The 22,554-nt window shown below is 33.8% G+C and overlaps 1 protein-coding gene across 8 annotated transcripts in view; it reads right to left on the reverse strand.

The window, feature by feature from the left end:
* ZNF516 (zinc finger protein 516) overlaps positions 1-22,554 on the reverse strand; it is a 144,744-nt gene that overhangs the window by 10,470 nt on the left and 111,720 nt on the right. For all 8 annotated transcript variants that reach the window (XM_023496292.2, XM_023496291.2, XM_023496286.2 and 5 more), the window contains 2 exons: positions 8,723-10,210; positions 467-534 (listed from right to left, as the gene is read on the reverse strand). In XM_023496292.2, coding sequence (XP_023352060.2) covers positions 467-534; positions 8,723-10,210 — 1,556 coding nt within the window. The remainder of the gene's footprint in view (positions 1-466; positions 535-8,722; positions 10,211-22,554) is intronic.

Below are 22,554 nucleotides of genomic sequence, written 5' to 3' on the forward strand. Positions count from 1 at the left end.
TATGAATGTTAAACATGAGACACAGTACTATATCTGGCACTACAGAGTCAAACTAAAGGCCAAGAGTACAATTGCAAAGTGTTATGAAAGAAGATAAACTGTTTATATAAAGTATTTTGAATTTTAAAGGAAGCTTTATCCAAAAAAAAAAATTCTTTTTATAAAACCTCACTCTGAAATTGCCTAATATTTTTAAATTCTTATACACTGCCTCTTACCTCACCTCCATTATATATTTAATAATATTTAACCATATATGTCAAGGCTAAAGCTACTTTTAGTGTACAGTAAAACTACCTTCAATGTGCATGTGCAAAAGAATCTCAAATCAGGACAATGCAAATTTGTTTATACACTTGGACTTAAACAGGGCTTTAGTGATGAATACACAGTACATCTTTTCCCAGTGACCACATTAAAAAAAAAAATACACACACACAAACACCCAATTAATTGTAAGACATACTTGTTTGGGGGCATCTGTAGAGGTGGTGTGAACTTCAGTCTCTCGGAGTCCATTAGATTCAAATACCACTGTGGAAACAAGGGCGTTAGTTAACATATGAACATTCAAGCTTTGTTAGTTTCTGCATATTATTTGAAACCATTACAAATTAGCCACACTCACTCATTCATAGATAGATAGTCATATAGATAGATAGATAAATAAGGCACTAGCGCCTAGCCTGTAGCTGGAAAATACCAATTTAGGGTAACACTTACTGTAAGAGAGGCTGATAATGGCAGCCTAGGGCCACTGCCCTTTTTAATTCAGACTTCTCTGCAGAAGAAAGCAATCACTGACAGCATTAATTATCAGTGTATGTGTAAAGGGTCCCTCTTCTTGCATTACTTACCATTTGGCCTCTGTCATTTTGCATCAGCCTGGCTTATGTATGCATCATTCACACTTCTGATAAGAACCTGCTAGTCTACCAGTCTCTCTACTCTGTCTCAAGCTCACGTGGTGGGTACCTGACACAGAGCAGTTTATGCACCACTATGATTAAAAAAAAAAAGAAAAAAAACTGTGGGATTTCATAGCACAAAATTGACCAGACTGAAGGGGATCAGGTTTCCTGTAACATTGTTCTCGTCAAAATCAATGAGGAGATAAAACAAAGCCTTATGTTAAGACTTAAAGGAGGCACTTTGATTTCAATTTGTGCTGGTGGCAATAGAATTCATTAGCATATTCATTTTTGAGTAGCCTACTCTCTAATTAAAATGGAACATTTGCAAACAGGCTTATCTCAAATTAAGCCACAAGGCACTAGCAAGAGAGTGGGTGGGGGGAATCAGGTGAGGAGCAGAAAGAACAAGTTTAACAGTCATATTAATGCAAGAGAAACAACCTAGATATAGGGTAAAAAATTCATACATATATTTGCAGGTATGTGTGTTACATGTATATATCACATGTGTGTGTGTGTGTATATAGATTTGCACACACGTATTCGATAAGTAAGGGAGCCAGTTAGAACAGAATTGTGCCATGGGTGAGATCACTTTTGTTTCAGTTGCATGGACAAAACGACTGGTGAGGGGGAAAATGATACCTGTGTGAGACCGCCTGTGGGTCCCTAAGTGATTGGGCTGGGGAAAGCTTCCCTCTCCTAGGCGGACCATGGTGGTGGTGATGGTGACCGAGGTGGCAGGAAGGAAAAGGAAAAGGGAGGGGAGAGAGGAATGGGTGGAGGAAAACATTATGCCAGAAGAAAACATCATTAGTATGTCTAATGTGTCATTATGTGAGGCTACCTTCAGGCCCTGGATGACAACTGTCAGCCTTCATCTAGGTACTGGCTGACAGACCAGGCACACACAGGACTGCAAGAATGCATAAATTACATTGAATTAAAAAACGTTCCCCATGATGTGCCCGCACCAGGACTGGCATGTCAGGTGTGTGCTTTTCAGAGCAGCTGGATCCACTTCTCAGCCATCACCCAGCTTTGTCAAGCAGTACATCAGGCAAATCAAAGTGACTCCAGCGTGGCGGAGACAAGTCACATGGATAATAAGAAGTGAGTAGAACCAGAGCCTGACTGTCCCCCCTGGGCTGCAATACTTGGGAGACAAATGCAGAGTGAGTGCAGCCATCACAAACTGATCAAACCTTTAGCCCTTGCTTACCTGTCTGCCTGGGCTGCTCTGACCTCAGACCTCTGAGGCGCAGACGAAAGACATCTGTGAATGAAAGTGTCATTCCAGACATTTGGAGCTAGTAGCAGCCCAAGCAGTCTCCTACCCACTTTGGTAAACATGTTTTCTAGGCCATTAGCATTCGTGGAAAGATACTCGAACCTCTTCTTTCTCTCCAAAGGTCAGTTTACAATATCTGACTTAAAGGACTGGTCTTTGTCTTTTTTCTGCTGATCAAAAAAGACACATCTGACTTTTATGGGAGATTGGGTTCAGGCTTTTAGTGGTTTCTCTTGTTTGCTGGCGTATCTTTTTCTATTTAGGTAAGAAGTTCTCCTCTGAAGTAAAACAAAAAGTCTAGTATTTTTATAGGATATTGTCTTCAGAGAAATTTCTTAGCATTTGACTTTTTCTGCAATGCTACAACAGCTGATAGAAAAGGACAAGATGCTAATTGGAAAAGTTATGCTTCTACTCTTAAAAACTAACTTTAGGAATCATATAATCTTCTACATTTTCTAGCCTAAGTCTTTTTATTTCTGTGAAAAACAGGAAACAGAAGGAAATTAATTTCTATCTTCCTGGTCAACAGTTAATTTAAAAGGCTAATGCTGTCATTTTATCCCTCTTTTTTAAAATTTAGATGTGCTTCCTCCAAGTATTGCTAAGACACAATGTATAAAAAGTTATATCTTATTCTTAATGTTTTTTAAAAGTTTCAAAGTTTCATCATTTGGTTAAGAAATAAAATTTAAATAACATTAGTTGGCAATGTGATGTGACAGAAAGAACACTAAATGTAAAAACCCAATTAAAGATGAATGAAATTTATTATAGCCCTTAAAGAACACTAAATGTAAAAACCCAATTAAAGATGAATGAAATTTATCATGGTCCTTAGAATTTAGTTCTTTGAACATAAGGATCATATTTATTATGTAATAACATTCATCATATGAAATTATTGTATGATAACATATTATATGATAATGTTTATTTGCATAGAATATATTATTACTGATATATTTATTAACATAATACTTATTTTTATTCTAAGACTCTTATAGCTAGAAACTCTATAAATCTACTTAATCTTTAAGGAAAACATTTTATCCCTCTTCTATTTGGTCTAAATCAATCCCAGTGATTGAAAATCTTGCATATCTTTTCTCCTAATCATTGCCATATAATGTCTAATTAACCTCAAATAGAAACAACTTCTAAAAATAATTTTTCTTAATGTTTAGATGACAAAGAATATGGAACACTTCATCTAATTTCGGTGGATGAATACATGCCAAGGGAATGTTTATGATCACTGTTATAACACCAAGACTAGCATACACAGCTTTTTAAATACACATTAGAACAAAGGAATTCTAACCATTCTTTTCCTTCCCCTGAAGATCTATCTACTTACATGCTTCACAGTTTGAAGATGATCCAGAATTTTTGAAGTGCAAACTTTGGCAAGTCCTACCAAGCCTAAAAAAATCTTCAGTCTATCAAGCAATCAGAGTAGAAGAACACTCACAGCAATAACACAGATATTTCAAATACTGATGTAAAAATGCTTCATTTGATCAAATCAGATCAGTTATAGAAAGAGTTTTGCAAACGTTAAAGTATGACATAAAGGCAAGGTATTATTAGGTTTTTTTTGTTGTTGTTTACTAGGTCTCTGCAAATATACAAAAAAGTTCTACATAATCTACTGGCATTCATTTCTTCTTTCTTTTATTCACATGCATATTACAATGCGGACATGCCTTTGGTAATATTTTTTAAACAATGATATTCTTTTTTTTCTTTTAAAAAAAGGGGGAGGGAGGCACTAGGCGACTTTTCAGCTGTCATCTTGCCCTTTTTAGTCAAGGCTGCTCCAAAATTCTGAGTTTATCAAAAAAAGGTTATAAACTTGTTTTGCATTGAAGACTACCTGGTGAGCAAAAAGCTCACACAGTGACCCAGAAATTTTAATTATGTGAGAAAATTATTATTTAAAAGCAAAAGGTAAAATATTATGTACACATTATGAAGTATAAAATTAAGAATCACTAAGAAATAATGCACAAAGTAGCATTTTAAACCTCTTGTACTCGATAGTTTTACATCTGAAAGACACACTGCTTGAATATTTACTTATATGCTTTAAACAGCAAAAATAAATAAATAAATAAATCTCTAAACCTTTTGAAAAAGGCAGGGAAAATGTACAAGGAAAATGTTCCAAACTACATTATATGTCAAGTATTATGATCAAAAATCATCCATCTTCCTTTAATACTCACTAAAAATAATAACTTACAATAACTCATCTTTGTATGGCATTTTAAGATTTGCCAAATGTTTTCCTCACTACTGTACCTTTTTAAATTAAAAAGAATATCTTCCAAAGTTAAATAAATAAATCCTATGTAGTGGCATCATGGGCCCAATAATAATGAATGATACAATTCTTTCATGCCAATAGTGTAAAATTATTTTTTTTTCAAAAAAAGAAATTAAATCAATTTAAATGTAAAGCATCAAATAACTTGCTCTCTTGATGTGACTTCCCATTAGGTGGAATATTCTCTATATAGAGAGACTAAGGTAAGTTTATGCCTCTATTTATATATGTTATATGTGACATGTATATGACTTATATAGTATAAGTATTGCTTCAGCTGATGCAGATTCTATATCCTCCATGACATAATACATGAACTCTGAGTACTGTTTTGTGGTCAACAAATCTATCAACCTGTGGGGTTTTCCTGGTCACCTAATCTATCAACTTTCCTTCCTTAAAGATCAAACTCATCAAAGCTACTCCTTATATAAAAATTTGTCACAACCCCAGACATGAAATCTTTCTAGTCTGATAGGACCTGTCGAAGCTTGTATTCAATTATCATACCCTTTAAGAAACTAATATCAACTTCAGTCCACAATGAAATTTCTATTTATCGTAAAAAACAATCTCTTAGTTTTAGTTTTTTTTTTTTTTTAATCTAAACTGCATTCATAGGATTTGGTACTATAAGAAAACTTAGAACCCACATGATCTAATATTTTACAAATAAACTGAGATCCTTCATCACAGGGGTAGTAAAAACACGTAAAGAAAAAAGTTCCTTCTGGGAGATGACTAAAAACCATTACATTGAATTCCCAGTCCCTATATTTATGCACACCTGCATCTTTGATTTCCTTCACAAGCTAATTGTACAATAATTCAGAGTCTGATTCTTTTTGTACAGCAAAATAATGTTTTGGTCATGTATACTTATTGTGTATCTAAGTTATATTTTAATATATTTAACATCTACTGGTCGTCCTGCCATTTAGGGGGGGGGGGGGTAAGAGGTGAAGAGTTGGAACAAGAGGTTTGGCGGTTGTTAATGCTGTAAAGTTACCCATGTATATATCCTGTAAATTAAAGGCTATTAAATAAAAAAAAAAAAAAAAAAAAAAAAAAAAAAAAGTTCTTTTGTGAGTGAGTATATATACAAAAGTCACATTATTACATTATTGGTCAGGTTTTTTAAAATTCAATTTAACAAAACAAATTTTTAATGTTACTAAAACTGTATATGGAAAATTTAAGGTTTTTAACAAAAGCACTAAGTTATACTCCAGCCTTAACACATGACATACCAGTTTTGGATTGAATTAGTAACACCTGTGTTTTAAGGAAGGGGAATGATAAAAAAAATCTATGGGGTTTAGGGGAAGATAATTTTTTTTTAAAACTAAATTGGGTGGTATAATGGAAAGAGCATAAAATGAGGCAAAGGGCTTGGGATCAAATCTTAGTCCTGTCACTTCACAGCCTGGTTCAAACCTATCTTTAGAACCTTATGTATCATTCTATTTAATTTCACACACTTGATAATCTAGTCAAACAGTCCTTTTTGCAACTCCTGGTAAATGACACCATGTCCCATGTCCATAGTCTGTCTCATGCATATGTTCCTTATCTAGTTTGCTTCAAAACTCAGTTTTCTTTGAGACTAGGAGCTGCCTTTTACCTTTCTTTGTTTTCCCAGAACTTAGCACAGGGCTCACCACACAGCAGATGCTTAATAAATGTTTACTGACTGATCCTCATGAGGCCTATAAATGTCAATATCTGTGTGACCAATGGCCAGTCACTTCATTGAGTCTCAGTTTCCTCTCTAGGAAATGAGGCAATTGGAAGAAATGATCTGTAAGCTTTTTCCAACTCTAAACCTATGATTGTATGATTCCATGAACAGATAATGAAATACAATTCTCTTCTCTTATTAGAACCGGGGGTGCTATGGACACTGTTACATATCTGTATGTCTGATGTATGATATGTAACATATCTGTTACATATCACTTGATTCTGTTAATTATTTTTCTTTGTTACAAGAGACACTCCTATGAGCAGGATTGGTATGTTAGAAAATTGTTATACTGTCAGAAACAAAAGGCATCAAATAAAACTTTAAAATAAATCTGTCATGGTTCCTCACTGCTGAAAAATAAATTAAAATCTAGGAGGAAAAATGGCTGGTCCAGTAACTATTATTTCACAATTCATATTCATCCCTTTCCACAACTGCACACATCACTCTGTGGCCTAAGACATCATTTTAATTCCAGAAAACTTAAAAAGATCTCTTAATTATGAGAAATAGTAACAGAAACACTACATTATTCAACAACATGACAATAACACAACAGACTTTACAAGACAAGACTTTACTGCCAAATACCTGCTCATTTATAAGACAGAGAAATCCCAAAATATAAATGCAGTCTATATACTTTAATGCAAATAAATATTTTTACTTCTTTATTCTTATGCATGCTCTTTAATTTCAACCAAAATAGCTAAAAAATAACAATGAAAAGAAGTTCTTACTAATATCCAACCTGTATCCCTTATTATACAATCTAAGAGTCCTATATAAGACTAAGGAATAAATAAATGACTTCTTTAGTTCAAGGAGCTCCCAAGTAAGGAAATTTTCTCTACCATGCAGGTCAGCACCCTCTCTGCAACTTGCATCATTAAGAGAGTTGCTTAGAGAATTGAACATTTAAATGACTTGCCTAGTCACATAGCCATTATCTAATAACAGGTAGGATTTGGGTTCAAGGACATTTTTCTATCCCCTATCATGCTGTTTCTCAAAGGTTCTTCATACAATGTCACCATTAAGTTCTATATTCTATTCTTTAACAATCAGGACTTTGCTTATCATTATTTCCCAAAACCAGGAATTATTTCCTTCCCTTGAGAAGTAGGGCTCTATTTTCAGAAAACAAATATTCAATGATCTATCATCTACATTACTAAAGAGTTCATTCACTAACCCATTCACTCTTCTGAAGAAATATTTATTTTGCATTCACTTTGTATTTTATATGTGGCCTTGTTTTTACTCACATCAAGGTTAATATCACCAAGAATAAAATAATAAATCCTTAGAGCAGTGGTTTCAAGTGTGGTCCAAAAGTTTCTGGGGCTCCCCTGAGACCCTCTCTAGGATTACATGAGGTCAAAACTATTTTCATAGTAATAACAAAACATTTTCATTTCTAATATGATAAAAATCTATAAACAACAATAGATATAGTCCCCATAAGCAACAGTTCTTGAGGGAGTAGATTTGAAACAATTTTTAAGAATGAAAAGGAGTCTTGAGAAGTTATATAACCACTACCTTAGAGAAAAATTTCAAAGATGGAGCTTTTGTTTTCTTTCTTTTTTTTTTTTTTAATAATAAATCCTTAGTGTTCAGGAATATAACTGCAGTTTGTGTTCCTAAAGATCCCTTAAAAAACCAGAAACAACATATTTTATAAGCTCTGCATAGCATGTGGAAAGTTGTAAGCAGGTTTCTTATTAAATGTTAAAAAAAAAAAAAAAAACCCTGAAAAGGATCCGACAATCTGTTTTTAAAACACTTTTTTTTTCAAGTTTATTATTTCCAGGAATTTTAAATGGAATACTCATATGATGTAAAACCCTGTTTACTTGTTTCTGAGCACAGAGTGTATATATTTTAAAAATAATACACATATAAAAATAAAACTTAAAATAGTAACTCAAAATGATAATTCTCGTCTTTTGAGAAATGAGGACAATGGATAGTCAAGGATTCTTTGTCTAGGATGACAAAGGAAGTAAATCACAATCAAGTCTGCCTATTCTTGGCACATTTCTGCACAGAGGAAATTTAAATGGGTTCCCAAATTCACATCATACAGGAGCCTAGAGAGACCTTATTTTTCCCTGAAGCAGGAAACTTTATGATGTGTACTAACACCAGCATATCGCTAGGGTATTTGTGTTACAGGGGAACTGAAACATCTGTGTAACAGTACCTTCACTCAAAGTAGTGAGTGAGGGAATATAATATAAATGCTCTGCAATGAAACAGATACATCTGACCTGCATTTGAAAAGTCACACAGCAGGTGGGAGCAGCATCCATGACCCTTCAAGAGGGAAAAAGTACTCAAACTGTCTCAGAAAAGACATTGCTTCTAAGGGGTCTGGTTACCTAAATGACTAAGAAGTCACAGAAAGGAAAGAAAAGTACCAGAACTCTTACCTCTATGTTCTAAGGCAGGGCCATTAGCACCCCAGCTCTGGTAGAGCGTAGCAAGGTCCTTTGGAATGTATGTCTTGAAAATGTTTAGAATGTCCAGCCGTTTGTCATGGCCCTCAGGTGCTGGCTCTTGTTTGAGGGAGTGTAAGACTGAGGGAGCTCCCGTCACAGTGGCCTGAGCTTGCATCACTGGGCTTCCCCTGGATCCCACACTGCAGTTGGCCAGTGTCCTCAGCTCCTGGGCAGCCTTGTTGTGGGGTTCCCGGGGAGACAGGGAGGGACCTTCAGGTTTCAAATAATGCTCGGATTTACAGAGAGGTTGGTACTGAGGCTGAAGGTTGAATTTGGCCTTCATGGAGTCAGACGTACAGTGCTTACTTGGAGTGGTAAAGCTGGCCGCCACTGGAGAAATCAAGTACTTCTCTGCTGGCTTACTGTTAGGGAGCTGCGGGGTGGCCCTTGATATGACCGTCTGGGTAGGCGTTACACTTCGGCTATAGCTGCCTGCATGCACCAGTTTGGAGTTGGTTTCATACTTAGGTTTCAGCTGCGGTGAGAGCTGCGAAGCTGAACTGTATTGCTCTTGGGCGTGGGTCATTTTGGTTTGCCGATACCCATCAGGACCTGACGCCCATAGCTCAGAGTTGCCACTCAAAGGGCTGTCCTTATTCTTAGGCATACTAGCTGGTTTCACTGTGACTCCCAGGGGGGAGCTGCTTTTAGATGCTGACAACCCGGTGGGGCCCTGGGTGCGGGTGAATCGGGCAATGGGCAAGGGCTGGCAGTCTTTCCCCCCAAGAACAGGTGGAGGTCCGGTGCGTCCGCTTCTGGCGAGAAACACCACGGTGTTCTTTATACCTTTATAACCGTTTTGCTGAATCCACTGAGGAGCCATAGAGTTGCAGCTCACTTTGTGCCAGATTCTTTTGTGCATCCACAAAACTTCTGGGTAGTAAGTCTTGTGGTTACAGTAAGGGCATGGGTGGACAATCAAAGCAGCCTGCAAGGATGAAGCAATATCCTTATTCCTGGAATCATTTCTTGTGGATTTCTGACTTAAATCTAGTGGAATCAGGTCTGGTGTCATCACCTTTTTTCCTCCCCCAAGATACTCCTTGTTGTGCAAATCATACAGCTTTTCTTTAGGATGACTAGCTTGGTTTTCTAATGAGACCTGAAGATCTACTGCCATTTCTGAGTATGTTTGATCCATACCTGAAACAAAATCCACACTGTTGCCAGACCCTGGAATCTCTTGCTTACGGTGAAACCCTGGCATTTTTAAGTCAAGTGAACATCTGTGTTGTTCGGCATTTTTAGAAGCTTCTTGGATGTTATTTTCAAGTATTGGAACAGAAATGGCTATTCCTAATTTTGATTCACTGGCCTTATTTTCTGACATGTTACCATTTCCAAATTGACGATTGTGATCTCCATGAGGCAGCACTGTAGGTACCTCTTCAGAAAAGTTGCAATTGTACGGCTTTCCTCCTAGAGAACCCAAAGTAAAATAAAAGGTTACCACCTCTCATTAAGACATGGAGGTAATATTAAAGGAAATGTACTAACTTTACAGAAATGGCAATCTACTAGGTACCATAAAAATACACTGAAGTTAACTGATTTGAGCATACTTTATTTTCAAGAAAATAGCAACAGTATCCTGGAACTCAGTTGACTTTGAATAAGTCTCCCTGACTTATGGATAATCCATAAAGAAGAACAATATGATGATCACTATTTTGCTTATTAGTACACAAAATATAACAAAAAAATTAAGTGGTCATATAGCTAGCTGATATTTTAATGAAAAGCAAGTGTGCATGTTTCTATTATAAGTGCCTATTTCCAAGCCATAAAATTTGACTCCAAGCAAGAGTTAAATGTCTTTCCAGATACTGGTTTTTATATCAGTTTGCAATTCTTTTGTTTGTATTCTCTTTTTAGAGTCCAGCTTAATAAAACATTAAAAAATACTTTATTACTGCTGATGGCTTTACAAAATATGTTTAATTAAAATTTATTAAAATATGTTTTAATTAAAATGAGCAATTTTTTAAAATTCAAAAAGGTAATTTTCTGTCAGTCATTGATAATTATTCAAAGGATATGAACAATCTTTGAAAGAGGAGGATAATTGTTAGTAAATACTTAAAATTCTTAATTATCAAGGAGAAATAAATTAAAATAATTTGGGGAACATGCTTTACAACACTCAAATTGACAAAAATAATTAAAGCAATCAAACAATGCTAGTGGGATTATAGAGAAATAGATACACTTCTTTGTTGATGGGAGAATATTTTTTGAAGAAGAATATGGCAATACACAGTAAAAGTTCCCAAAATAAGCATACCCATTGACCTAATAATTTTACTAGTGGAGATAGGCCCTAAAAGTGTTATCAAAAGCAAAGTAAAAGTTGGTTGTTCAAACCATTTCGTTTTTAAAAGCTGGAAAAAAATGAAATGTCCAATAATAGGGAATGCTTAAATAAACTCTACTGAATTAATGACATGGAATACTATAATGTAATTAAGAATGTCAAGTATGAATAAGACAAAAATATGGAAAGACCTTTATGAAATAATTCAAAGGGAAAAAAAGAACCAGTAAAATAGAGATCATACTAACTAAACTATAGAAATAGAAATGAAAATACCAACAAAATGCAACAAAAAATAATCCTTAAAAACTCAGAGTGAGTTTTAAAAACTCACATTTATTTGTTTCTTTTATTTGTTGGAATTAATTTAATGTAAAAAATTATTAACAAGTTAAATTAAATGTAATTTTTTGTAATCACAGGACCAAAACTTATTAAGGGGACCTCATATAGAATCTAGCTCATGAAAATAAAAGTAATATTGTTACGGGGAGACTATACCTATCTGAGTGCAATATACTCAATTATTCCTCTCTTTTTACTCAGCTATTATATTACTAGCTGTTCCACAATCTTATTCGGCCCCCTTATAAATACCTTTCTAGAGGAGATCCATTTGTGGTGCCTCATAACCCTTCCTGTTGAATTTCTCCAATTCTTCAAGGCCCACACCAGGTTCCACCTCTCCATGAAACCTTTGATACCCTCATCAAAAAATCAACTCTCCTTTCTATTTTTTAATATCATTTCATCTAGGCCTTCTACTTTGTCTTTATTGAATTCTACTCTATATCATATTTATCTATATTCATGTCTCAATGATCCTCTCCATTATAATTTAAGCTTCCTGTTGAGTAGGGGCTATGTTGTGCCTTACCTTCATACTTACAAAACTTAGCCAAGTACCATATTGGGTTTTCTTTTTACGTGTATTTGGATTTTTTTTTTGGGGGGGGGACTTGTTGATACATTAGTATGTAAAACTCTCAATAAGGAAAAAAAATGTTTTTATTCATATAGATCTGTAACTTGTCTATAACATAATCTTAGGGTATTGGGGAATATAAGGGTTAAGTGGCTTGTCTAAAACCAGACAAACCAATAGAGGATATGAAAGAGGCAGAATTTGAACCCAGGATTTCCTGACTCTAAGGCCATCTCTTTATCCACTATAGCACCTATCATGTAGCTTATAAGAAATTCTTAAAAGAGTTATAAGTAATTGAATTAGAAAAAGGGCAAGTTGAGATGTAAAAAATAAGGAGCTTGCCTTATTCACTATTACTTAACAATGTTAAAAAAAAATGTCAGAAATCATTGTTTTAAGTCTTTTCAGAATAAATTTAGAGAAGTAGTTAAAAGAGTATGGAGATAAATGAATATCTCAGATTCCTCAAGAAAGAAATAATCAATGTCTGGGCTAATGTGATCTTCTGATTTATTTATTCATCAGGAAAAAGTAATGCAGTAGGACATAGGAAAAAAATATTTCAAGTTGGAAATCTCAGTGATTTAGTCTTAACCCCCTCACTCCCTGGCTTTTATCTAATGTATAAAGAAACAAGTCCAGATAGTTTTAAGTTACTTACCCAAAGTCATTCAGGTAGTAAGAAGCAGAGAAAGAATTGTACTCAGGACTATAAATCCAGCTATGAATCATATAAAAATGTGATCTCAGATAGAAGAGCTTGGTTGCTCATGGAAAATGGGAAGGAAGAGTCTGCCAGACAAAGAAGATAGATAGAAAAAACTGGGAAGAACATTAGGAAGGGAAAGAAAAGGGGGCAGATTTTATATAACTGTCAGTAGGAAAAAGAGAAAATCAATCAGTGAAAAGAAGGAATTATTAAACACATGGCTATATTATATGATCCTGAGAAATGTCAAAAGGAGTCAGAGATATAGTGAATCTGGGACCAATATTTTCCCCATTATCTTGGGAGGGTTCAGAAACATCTTGTTTTCTCTCTTTGATAGCAATCAAAGATTTTATGACCCCAGCCCATTGCTGATCTAGTGTCCGTGGATTTTCTAAAATGTTTTTTTTTTTTAATTTAGCCATACTACATTTGGGAAGTTTAAATACCCTAAATTTATTTACTACCCATCATATTAAGAGGTATTTAATTTTGTCTCAGACTTAGCTCTTCCAATGTTCCACTTCTGGTTTCATAACAGTATTCTATAACTTAGTCTGTGTTTTCCCTATCTTTATGTGCTATATGAGGATAACATAGAGTCAAGAAGGCCACTATTAGTTTTGAAAGTCCTAGAGAAGCTTCAAGGACAATCCGCAGCTGAATTTATTAACTAGTATTAACTAACTGATGTTAGAAGAATATCCACAAACAAAAAAATCTCTTTTGGTGGACAGGGGACAAACAATATTATCCCAGATTTTCCTATATAAGAAGTTGTAGAAATGTTCCATTATAGAGGTTTGGACACTTTTTGGAAACAAAGCATTTTACCATGTAATTAGATTTAGCTAAAACAATATACAATGGAATGAATCATAACTGAGATCAAATTTGGACTACATACTATCTAGTACATCTAAATAGGTGGATAGCACATCTATTAAACGTATATCATGAGTTAACACTATGCTAAACACTGAGGACACAAAACACAAAAACAAGACAGTCCTTACACTTAAGACACTTACACTCAATGAAAAGACAAACATAAAGAGGATCTGGAAAGTGGAGCTAGGAGAGTACTTGACCAGATTAAAAATTTATGATTTCTTTCAGGAGAGAAATTGTTTTTGTTTTGTTTTGCCTTGCTTTGTTTATTTTATTTTAATTAGGCTTTGAGAGATTTCAACATACATGTATAATTGACAGTAGATTATAATTGCATGCATGTATATATATATATACATATATATATGTATGTACACACATATATGACTATCAATTAACTCACAATTTACTTCTTTTGGAGCGAAAGACAAAACCAATGAATCTCTTCAAGTTGGTTAAAAATCAATTCTACAATGATCTTCATCACAGCAGTAAAGCTTACTTCATAGAATGCATTTACTATGGAGCTGAAGGGAGCAGACTGACAAATGTTTGGTTTCAATTAGTATGTAGTTAATGAGCCACTGTTAAGCAAAATTAAAGGGCTATGTCCATATATAAAATGTTATCAATCCAAAGCAATACACAAATTGATGGGGATGGGATGGATGATGGTAAATTATTACACTCACATGAGCTCAAAAACTAACATTTAACTAAAGCCAAAAAGAGTTGTAAAGTACATCTTCCCCCTGGGATTATCCTAAAAGAGTGAAGGGTAGCCATATGTTTGGGGTTGGATTCTCACTACTATAAAAGTGTATTTAACCTCACCTTCAATTCAGGGGGAAAATGTCTGGAGTCTTTGTTTAATTCAAAGTAATTAGGTTAAAAATAACCCCTGCGTTTGCAGTCTCAAGGGATTGAACGCTCATTCTGTTAAGGTCATTTTGAAATTCCCAAAGGGGTTAAAGTCTGAGAAGAAGAAAAAAAAAACCAAAAAAAAAAAACCTTGTTTTTTCCTGTATTATAAAGAATAAGAATTTATGAAAACACATGCCCCATACTATTGGTAAAATTTATAATTTAAAACAAAGAGACTGAGAGCAATGATGTAACATGACACCACACATCTGTGATATTTTCAAAGAACATCTGTCAAAGCCCAAAACATTTGTGCTTCCAAACTGGACTCTAAAGCTTCACAATCTAAATTCAAGTGGTTGTACCTTTGACCAACATTAAATAACAAACTAAAGGAAAAGAATAATATTCTAAATCAAAAAGGAACACATTGATAAAATGTCTCCAAAGAATGTATTAACTTTATACTGGAAACCGATTATCGTTTCTTGCAATTGGTAGGTTTAAAAAGTTGATGGTATGGATATCACTGGACGAGGTGAAAAAGGGAGAAAGGAATTAATTTAGTAAAATGAACTGCTGTCAGAAAAAAAAAATTAATTCCCCCCTCTTATAATAGCCTTTTCTAAATTTAAGATATAACTTATTTTTGTTATTCTTATTGTATTCATAATAATTAGCCTTGGAAAAAAATGTTGCTGAGGGTACTTTAAGATAATGTGGTTTGACTCATACAAGTAAAAATAAGGATTTTACAGAGGGAAAAAATCAGTCTTATCAGAATTAGTTATATTTTTTGTCTGGAATACCAGTTGTGACTTGGAGGCAGTGACACACAATGTGACTGTGATAATTTAGCAATTTTTTTTTTTGTCTTCATTGAACTAGGACCTGATTGTTTTAAACACCATAAGTAGCATATTCAAGTTCAATTGAAAATTAGTGAAAAGATAAAACAGTTGAATGGAGAAACACATATACAAACGTGAATGTGTATAGAAACAAACATATATAGCTTTAAATGCTACAAAATGCAAATAGTAATGCAATGATTTTAAATTATCTTTAACCCTTTGTTTTCTCTGTTCATTTACACAATTTAAAAAAAGGCATGGGCAATTAAGGAAACTGAAATAAAATATTTCTAAGTCCCATGCATTACAGACATTACCATCATTTGTTAACATCAAGTTTCATTAAAGCTAGGTCAAAGCAAAATTCAATAATGGGATACCTTTGATGATTCTATGATCATAATAATTCACATTCCCAGTTAAAACACTTTTAATGCAGCCATCTCTAATTTGTTATTTTTTCACCCTTTTTTGTGCTGAGCATAAGATAAATTTTCATAATACAGCATATCCCAGTGATTCTACTTTAAAATTTCTCCTATGGCAGTTGAGTGAGGCTTCTGCTTACCAAGTCATGCTTCCATCTTAATACAAAGGCTGAATTTAGATAACATCACAATTCAATTGGGGCTGCCTATTGTTCTTTTCCTCCCAGACAGTGCTTAAGGAGAGAGACAATGTTGTAAATTGAAGAAGCCTTTGACCCTTTCCATTTAAGGTTGACATGTGGCTCATGAATATGGGCTTCTCTTCTTTGCCTCTTTGCATTTTGTTCTACCCAGCTTTTTGGTGAAAAAGTATCTGAGATAGCTATGACCTAGTGAACTTCAAAAGCCCATACTGATTAACTACCAGAGGCTCAGGAGTCATAGTCCATGCAAAGTTTTATGGCCAGGCAGTCCAACATTCAGGCCTTAGAGTTGTACTACATTTTAAAAGCAAACCTGGAGAGGCAAATACTATGTAGAAACTAGTTAAGTATGAGCCCTCTCTACCCAAGGCCTGAAAAGATATAAAGGAGAAGGTACCCTGCAGCATTGGAGGAAATACCCATACTTTTGTTCTCAATGTATACTCTTTTTTTTTCTTTTCTTTTCTTTTTTAATTAAAGTTTGCTCAATGTATTTTCTAAATTAATTATCTATGGTATTAAATTTTACTTATTGGTTCACTAGACTGGAGTGATAATCACTAAAAGCTAACAATGGAAGGAACATATCAGAAAACAGACTTAAACTGATAACATTAAAGAGGAATCAGTTCATTCATTAAGAGGTATTTCAGAACTCCACCTCATTCTGAAGAATAAAATGCACAACTTTGCTACAACAGCACCACCAACAGTGTATTAGTGTGTCTGGGTTCCCACAGCTCTTCCAACCTTTTCCATTTCCTCTCAGCTCTATACTCCCCAGAGCTATGGATCCTCATCTTCATTTCACCATTTTCTATACTGGTGAACTGAGAGATTTACTGTTCTCATGATTTTGGAGCTGGTTCTCCATCCATTATACCACTCATAATTTCCATTACCACGGAGGGTGATGTAGTAGAAATTGTACAGTAAATGAAGGTATGATATACCTGGCTTAGAACCTTTACACAAATTAAAAGTATGTCCACATGCAAGTGTATTAATTATACCAAGCCTTTAGTTTCCTCATACGTAATGAAGGCTATAAATCTTTGTAGTACAAGGTGACTATATCAAAAGAAATAATATATGTAAGATTATTTATAAATCTTAATGATATGTAAATTTATTTTCTGGATCTTCTCTCTTTTATAAGTTTAACATAGGAATGATCCTAGGATAGGGATCCTATGTTGCTATCATTCTCTAATATTTGATAGTCTATGGACTATTACATAATTGGATAAAGTGTTTGTGGCCAAATAAAAGTTTTAGGATGTAAGCTCATAGATTCAATGAAAACATTGCTGGTAAAACTCCAATAGCAATCAGGACAATAGGGAGTCTATTTTTCTCACCCCATTCCCTCATAATTCTGAGTGTTCTAAATTTCAAAAATGTTTTATTCTGTATAACTTAGAGAATATTAGTGTATTATTATTATATTAGTATTAGCATTATATTAGTATATCTGTTAGTTTTAATATCATCTTTGATGAGATTCAAACAGAAATAATACTGATAACAATATCTGAAACAGATCAAGAATAGCCCCTAAATATAACTTTTCGTCCCCCCACAATGCTAAGCAAGATGCAAAAATGGAGAGATTGTTTTTTTTTATTTTGAAATATTCTCCCAAATATATATTAAAATAAAAATTCTTAGTCTGTGCTTAAGCTTTGACAAACCAGACTTCAGTTGAAGCAATATATATCCAAACGGGTAAATGAGAATGGCTCATTTTGCACATAAACATAACAGAAACACACTATGGCTTCTAATAGTACCAGAAGTTCACTGTTCAGAATTATTACCTTTAATTGTTTTTAACCCCAGAGGCAACATCCTTGACAACAACAAAAAACCTACTACCCTTTAAAATGCACAGAGATACAGTAAATGCACTTTGATGGATACATTATTCCCCTTTCACTTTAATGACTGATTTGGGTTCCACTGTTCACTCTTAGTTTAGTTTTTACATTCATTTTAAGGCACTTAATTCTTAGCACATATTAGTGCCTCAGTTCTTTTCCCCTCTCAATTAAAAACACACAACCAAAAACAACTTTATTTTCCCTTACTCCTTAGAGAGATGAAATGAGATATGGGAAATGGAGCACTGTACTGGGTGTGCCAGGAGTCCTAGGTCCTATTCTTGGCTCCAAATATGGGTAGATCTTGTGACTTTGGGAAGCTAATTGAAGCCCTCTGTATTTTGGCTTCTTCAAATAGGTATAAGCTTTCTTATCTATCTACCCTGTGGCACTTTTGTATTCATTAAAGAAATAATATTTACAGTGGACTCTCCCGATCCCTAAATTTGATCCTTTTAAAAAGGTAATTTGTGTATGCACCAAAAAAATTCTCCCCTTCCTTAGTTCCTTGTTCCCTGAATTCTGGCTATGTAACTAAAGGTTTTGAATAATGCTGTTAAATAATTAATTTCATCCTAAAATGCTCAAACTATGTTTTCTAAGCACTCTGAATAGTTAGAGGATTTCTTTTCACATGTTCTCAAGATAGGAAATTGCCCCCTTTTTACATTTTGCCTTTTGTTTTTTGAGAATTACTATAGCCCTTTAATTCCATTAAATGAAAGTTCTTCACTATCTTTTAGTCGCATGATAATAATAATAGATAATAACTAACATTTCTATAGTACTTTAAGGACTATAAAGCACTTTACACATATTTTCTCATTTTATTCTTACAACAACCCTGGGAGGTGATGATGATGATGACAGTTAACATATTATTTACTATGTGCCAAGCACTATGCTAATTATTTTACAATTACTATCCCATTTGTTCCTCACAACAACTCAAGAAGGAAGGTGCTATTATTATCTCCATTTAACAGATGAAAAAACTAAGGCAAATAGAGGTTAAATGACTTTCCCAGGATCGCACAGCTAGTAACTGAGGCCAGATTTGAGAGTTTTCCTGATTCTAGATCAACAGCCCATTTTGCCTCCCACTCAGTTAACTCTAATGATTTGCTATCACCTACAGGATTAAATATAAAAGTCTGTGTTTGGCATTTAAATTCTTTTATAACTTAGTCCCTACCCTCATCTTTCCAATCTTCTAAGGCTGGCTTCTTTATTGTTCTTTACACAAGACATCATATTACCCAACTCCAGGCATTTACGCTATCTAACTATCCATCAAGCATGAAATATTGTATCTCTTCATCTTATATCCTTATAGGGGTACTTTGTGTTGCAGTGGATAGACAGCTATCCAGCCTCTGACACTACCTGTGTGACCCTCAGAATAACCTCACTGACTCAATTTTTTCATTTGTAAAATGAGAATAATGAATGACCCACTTCCCAGGCTTGTTGTAAGAATCAAATAAGGTAAAATTTGTAAAGGATTTAGCGTAGTGTTTGGCATATATATCGTATATAATAAATGCTATACAAATATTTATTATTATCATCATCAATCTCTGTCTCTTGGTTTCTCTGACTTCCCTATCTTCTAAAGGAATTTTTTTCTAATTATTCTTAATCCTAATACCTTCCCTCTGTTGACTACTACTTATTTATCCACTACATACCTTGTTTGTACAGTATAGAGCTGTTTGAATTCTGTCTGCCCCATTAGGGTGGGAGCTTCTTTGAGAACAGGGATTGCCTTTTGCCTTTCTTTGTCACCCAGACCTTAGCCCTAACACATAATCAGTGTTTAATACAATACCTGGCTATCTTAGTGACTGACTAGTTAATTTTTTAAATTTATTTTCTTTATTTGGGTTTGTGTTTTTTTTTTTTTTCCATCTTAAATATTCCTTCTGTGTTTTCTTCTGGTAAGTTTACTATATCATCTCTGGAAATCTTCAAAAATCTTACATAATCATAATGGTCAGGTTTTCAACAAAGAGAATATCATGCTTTAAATTCCTGAAAACAACTGGTTTTCTGTACCAAAAAATAAATAACGTTTTGAGGTGATAAACAGATGAATACAAACCGTGCTGGTCATTACTGATACCTTTTATTAAACTGATTAATATCAAAGAAGATAGAAGTGAAGGAAAATATCAGGAAAGAACCAATATTTATTTAAGTTTTTTTTTTTTTTTTAAATCACAAACTGTTCAATTTAGCAAGGAAAAGTCTCTGAGCTTTATAATCTACAAGGGGAAAAAAATGTGCCAACTAAATATGGTCTATGTCCGTTCTGGAAACTTTCTCTTCCACAATTTAGCTCCCTTTTTTATTCCATTGTCCTAAATACCATGAAGGGTGATTCCTAATATAACTGAAAAGAATACTGAATTTTTGCTTTTAGGATGATGATATTCTTAGTTTCTTTTATTTCCAACTTTTCCTCTCTCTTTTAATCCACCATCTTTAAAAAATATTTTAAAGCATACAAAAGAAGGATATTTCAAGACTTTGGTTGTGTTCTACAATTTCACATCCTACAATGTTCAAATCTATCCGTGAGTTCCTTTTTATTTGTACTGTTAAACATTTTAAATATTGCATCACATCATTTCTGTAACCCAACCTCTGCTGCACAAAACTGCTCATTATATTGTTCATTTCATTCTCTCAAAAGAGCTGTGAAATGTTCCTGAGGATGAATGAGAAAAAATGCCACTGGAATTCACAACTCATAACATTCTTGATTCTGAATTTGACTAATCTCTCTAGTATTGTCCCGTTGGACACCTGCTGCCTGTGAAAACAAAACCCACTGAGCCCTTACAATGTAGGCAGTGAAAACATGAATAGGCAACCAGCAGACTAATTCAATAAAGTTTGTTCAATTTGTAAGTCTTGCTCTTAAGATATTAGATGTGTTTGGGTATGAGGGTTGTAAAAAAATCATAAAGACCAGCTAAAGATAATTTTTCAGCCACCTTAATAAGTGAAGATCAAATATCTTTGAACACAACAGTCCTTTTCCTCAAGCAACTTTAACACAATAATAAAATATGCAAACTCATTAACCATACAGCCATGTGGTATACTAATAGGGTAAAGCATATTTTGTACATTTAATAATCCTTAAATAATTTTAAAATGTTTCCCATTCTACATAAATTATTGTACCAGTAGCTTATAAATGATAGCTGACAGATAAAGATGGTTAGATAATGCAGATATAGATGCAGATGTCAATTATAGGTGATATATAGGTAACACCTATAAGCGGAAAAAAATAATTTTTTACATGATCTAATGAGAAAATTAATCTCTATGCCTCATGTTTCTAATGGCAAGAAATATCATTTGATTCCAAAAAGAATAACAATAACAACAAAAAAGAAACATTAAATCCAGTTACATTTAAGATATTAAGTAGATTTTTTTAAAATCTCATTCTTGAGTTATTTCTATCATAACATTACCATATTTTTTGTTATGTTTTTGTTCTTGTGAAAAGATACATGGTTCTCTCTTTTAAAAAAACATTTAAAATAAATTTAAGAATGACAATCATTTAATTTATACTTCAAAACTATATTCAAATTCATCAGAATAGGAAAATCTCTATTAATGCAGATCATTACTTTTCTGAGCAACTGATGGTTTCAAGAGAATTGCCAGGGATACTAACTAAGAGTTTTGTGATTTGCCCAACATGTCACAGAAGTTCATTTCAAAGGAAGAACATGAACCCATCTTGCTTGCTCTAAGGACAACTCTATATAATGCATGCTGCTTCACACTACATGTAAATGATGAAAGTTTTTGTCCTCTCTTTGCTCAGGACTTCCTCCACAAAGGTCCCTGGAGTAACTGGAGGTGTATGAAGCAGAACAAAGAAGAGAAGAATTTGTAGGGTTTTCTTAATGTGTGTGTTATGTGAATGATAAACTTCAATTATGCCATTAATTCCCACCATTATATAATTGTTTTCTTTTTTTTTTAATTCTTACACATCTATGGTTGGAAACTGGCCTTTTAACTTTTTCAGCTAATCCTCAGCATCTCACCAATCACATAAACCAAAAAAAAAAAAAAAGGAAAGCAAATGGAAAATTCTCACTAATACAACATAAGTTGTACCCATGGTCCAATAAAGATCTTATTATTATACAAAACATTTTCAATAGAGACACTAAAAGAAAAAAAGTGATAATCATTATAGTTAACACCTGCTTACTTATGTGAGAATTAACCCCTTTGTGAATTATTATATGAGGTCAGTTTTAAATCACAGACAAACTTCTGGCTCATCAACAGATTTCTGAGCTACCTTCCCCTGTTTCTACTGTCAATTGTTTTATGCTTCAGGAATTTAAACTAATTTTAATGTTATACTAAGCAAAACATAATTAGGAATATAAATATGCTGCCAAAATATGTAATGCATTCCAAAGTAAAATAATTATTTTCGGATTGTTTGCTATTTGGCATGATCCACATCACTATCTCTCCATTACCACTGATACCATATTAAAAAGGTAATTTTAAACTTTTTCTGAATACAGTCTCTTCAAGGAATGTTTTCAGGAAATAAATGCCTCATAGTTTTGCCAATTACAAAGGAAATATATTCACTGAGTTCTTTCAATCTGGGCAGTAAAAACATAAACAGGG

The sequence above is a fragment of the Sarcophilus harrisii genome, chromosome 1 (genome assembly GCF_902635505.1).
Source record: "Sarcophilus harrisii chromosome 1, mSarHar1.11, whole genome shotgun sequence".
Classification (NCBI taxonomy): Eukaryota; Metazoa; Chordata; class Mammalia; order Dasyuromorphia; family Dasyuridae; genus Sarcophilus; species Sarcophilus harrisii.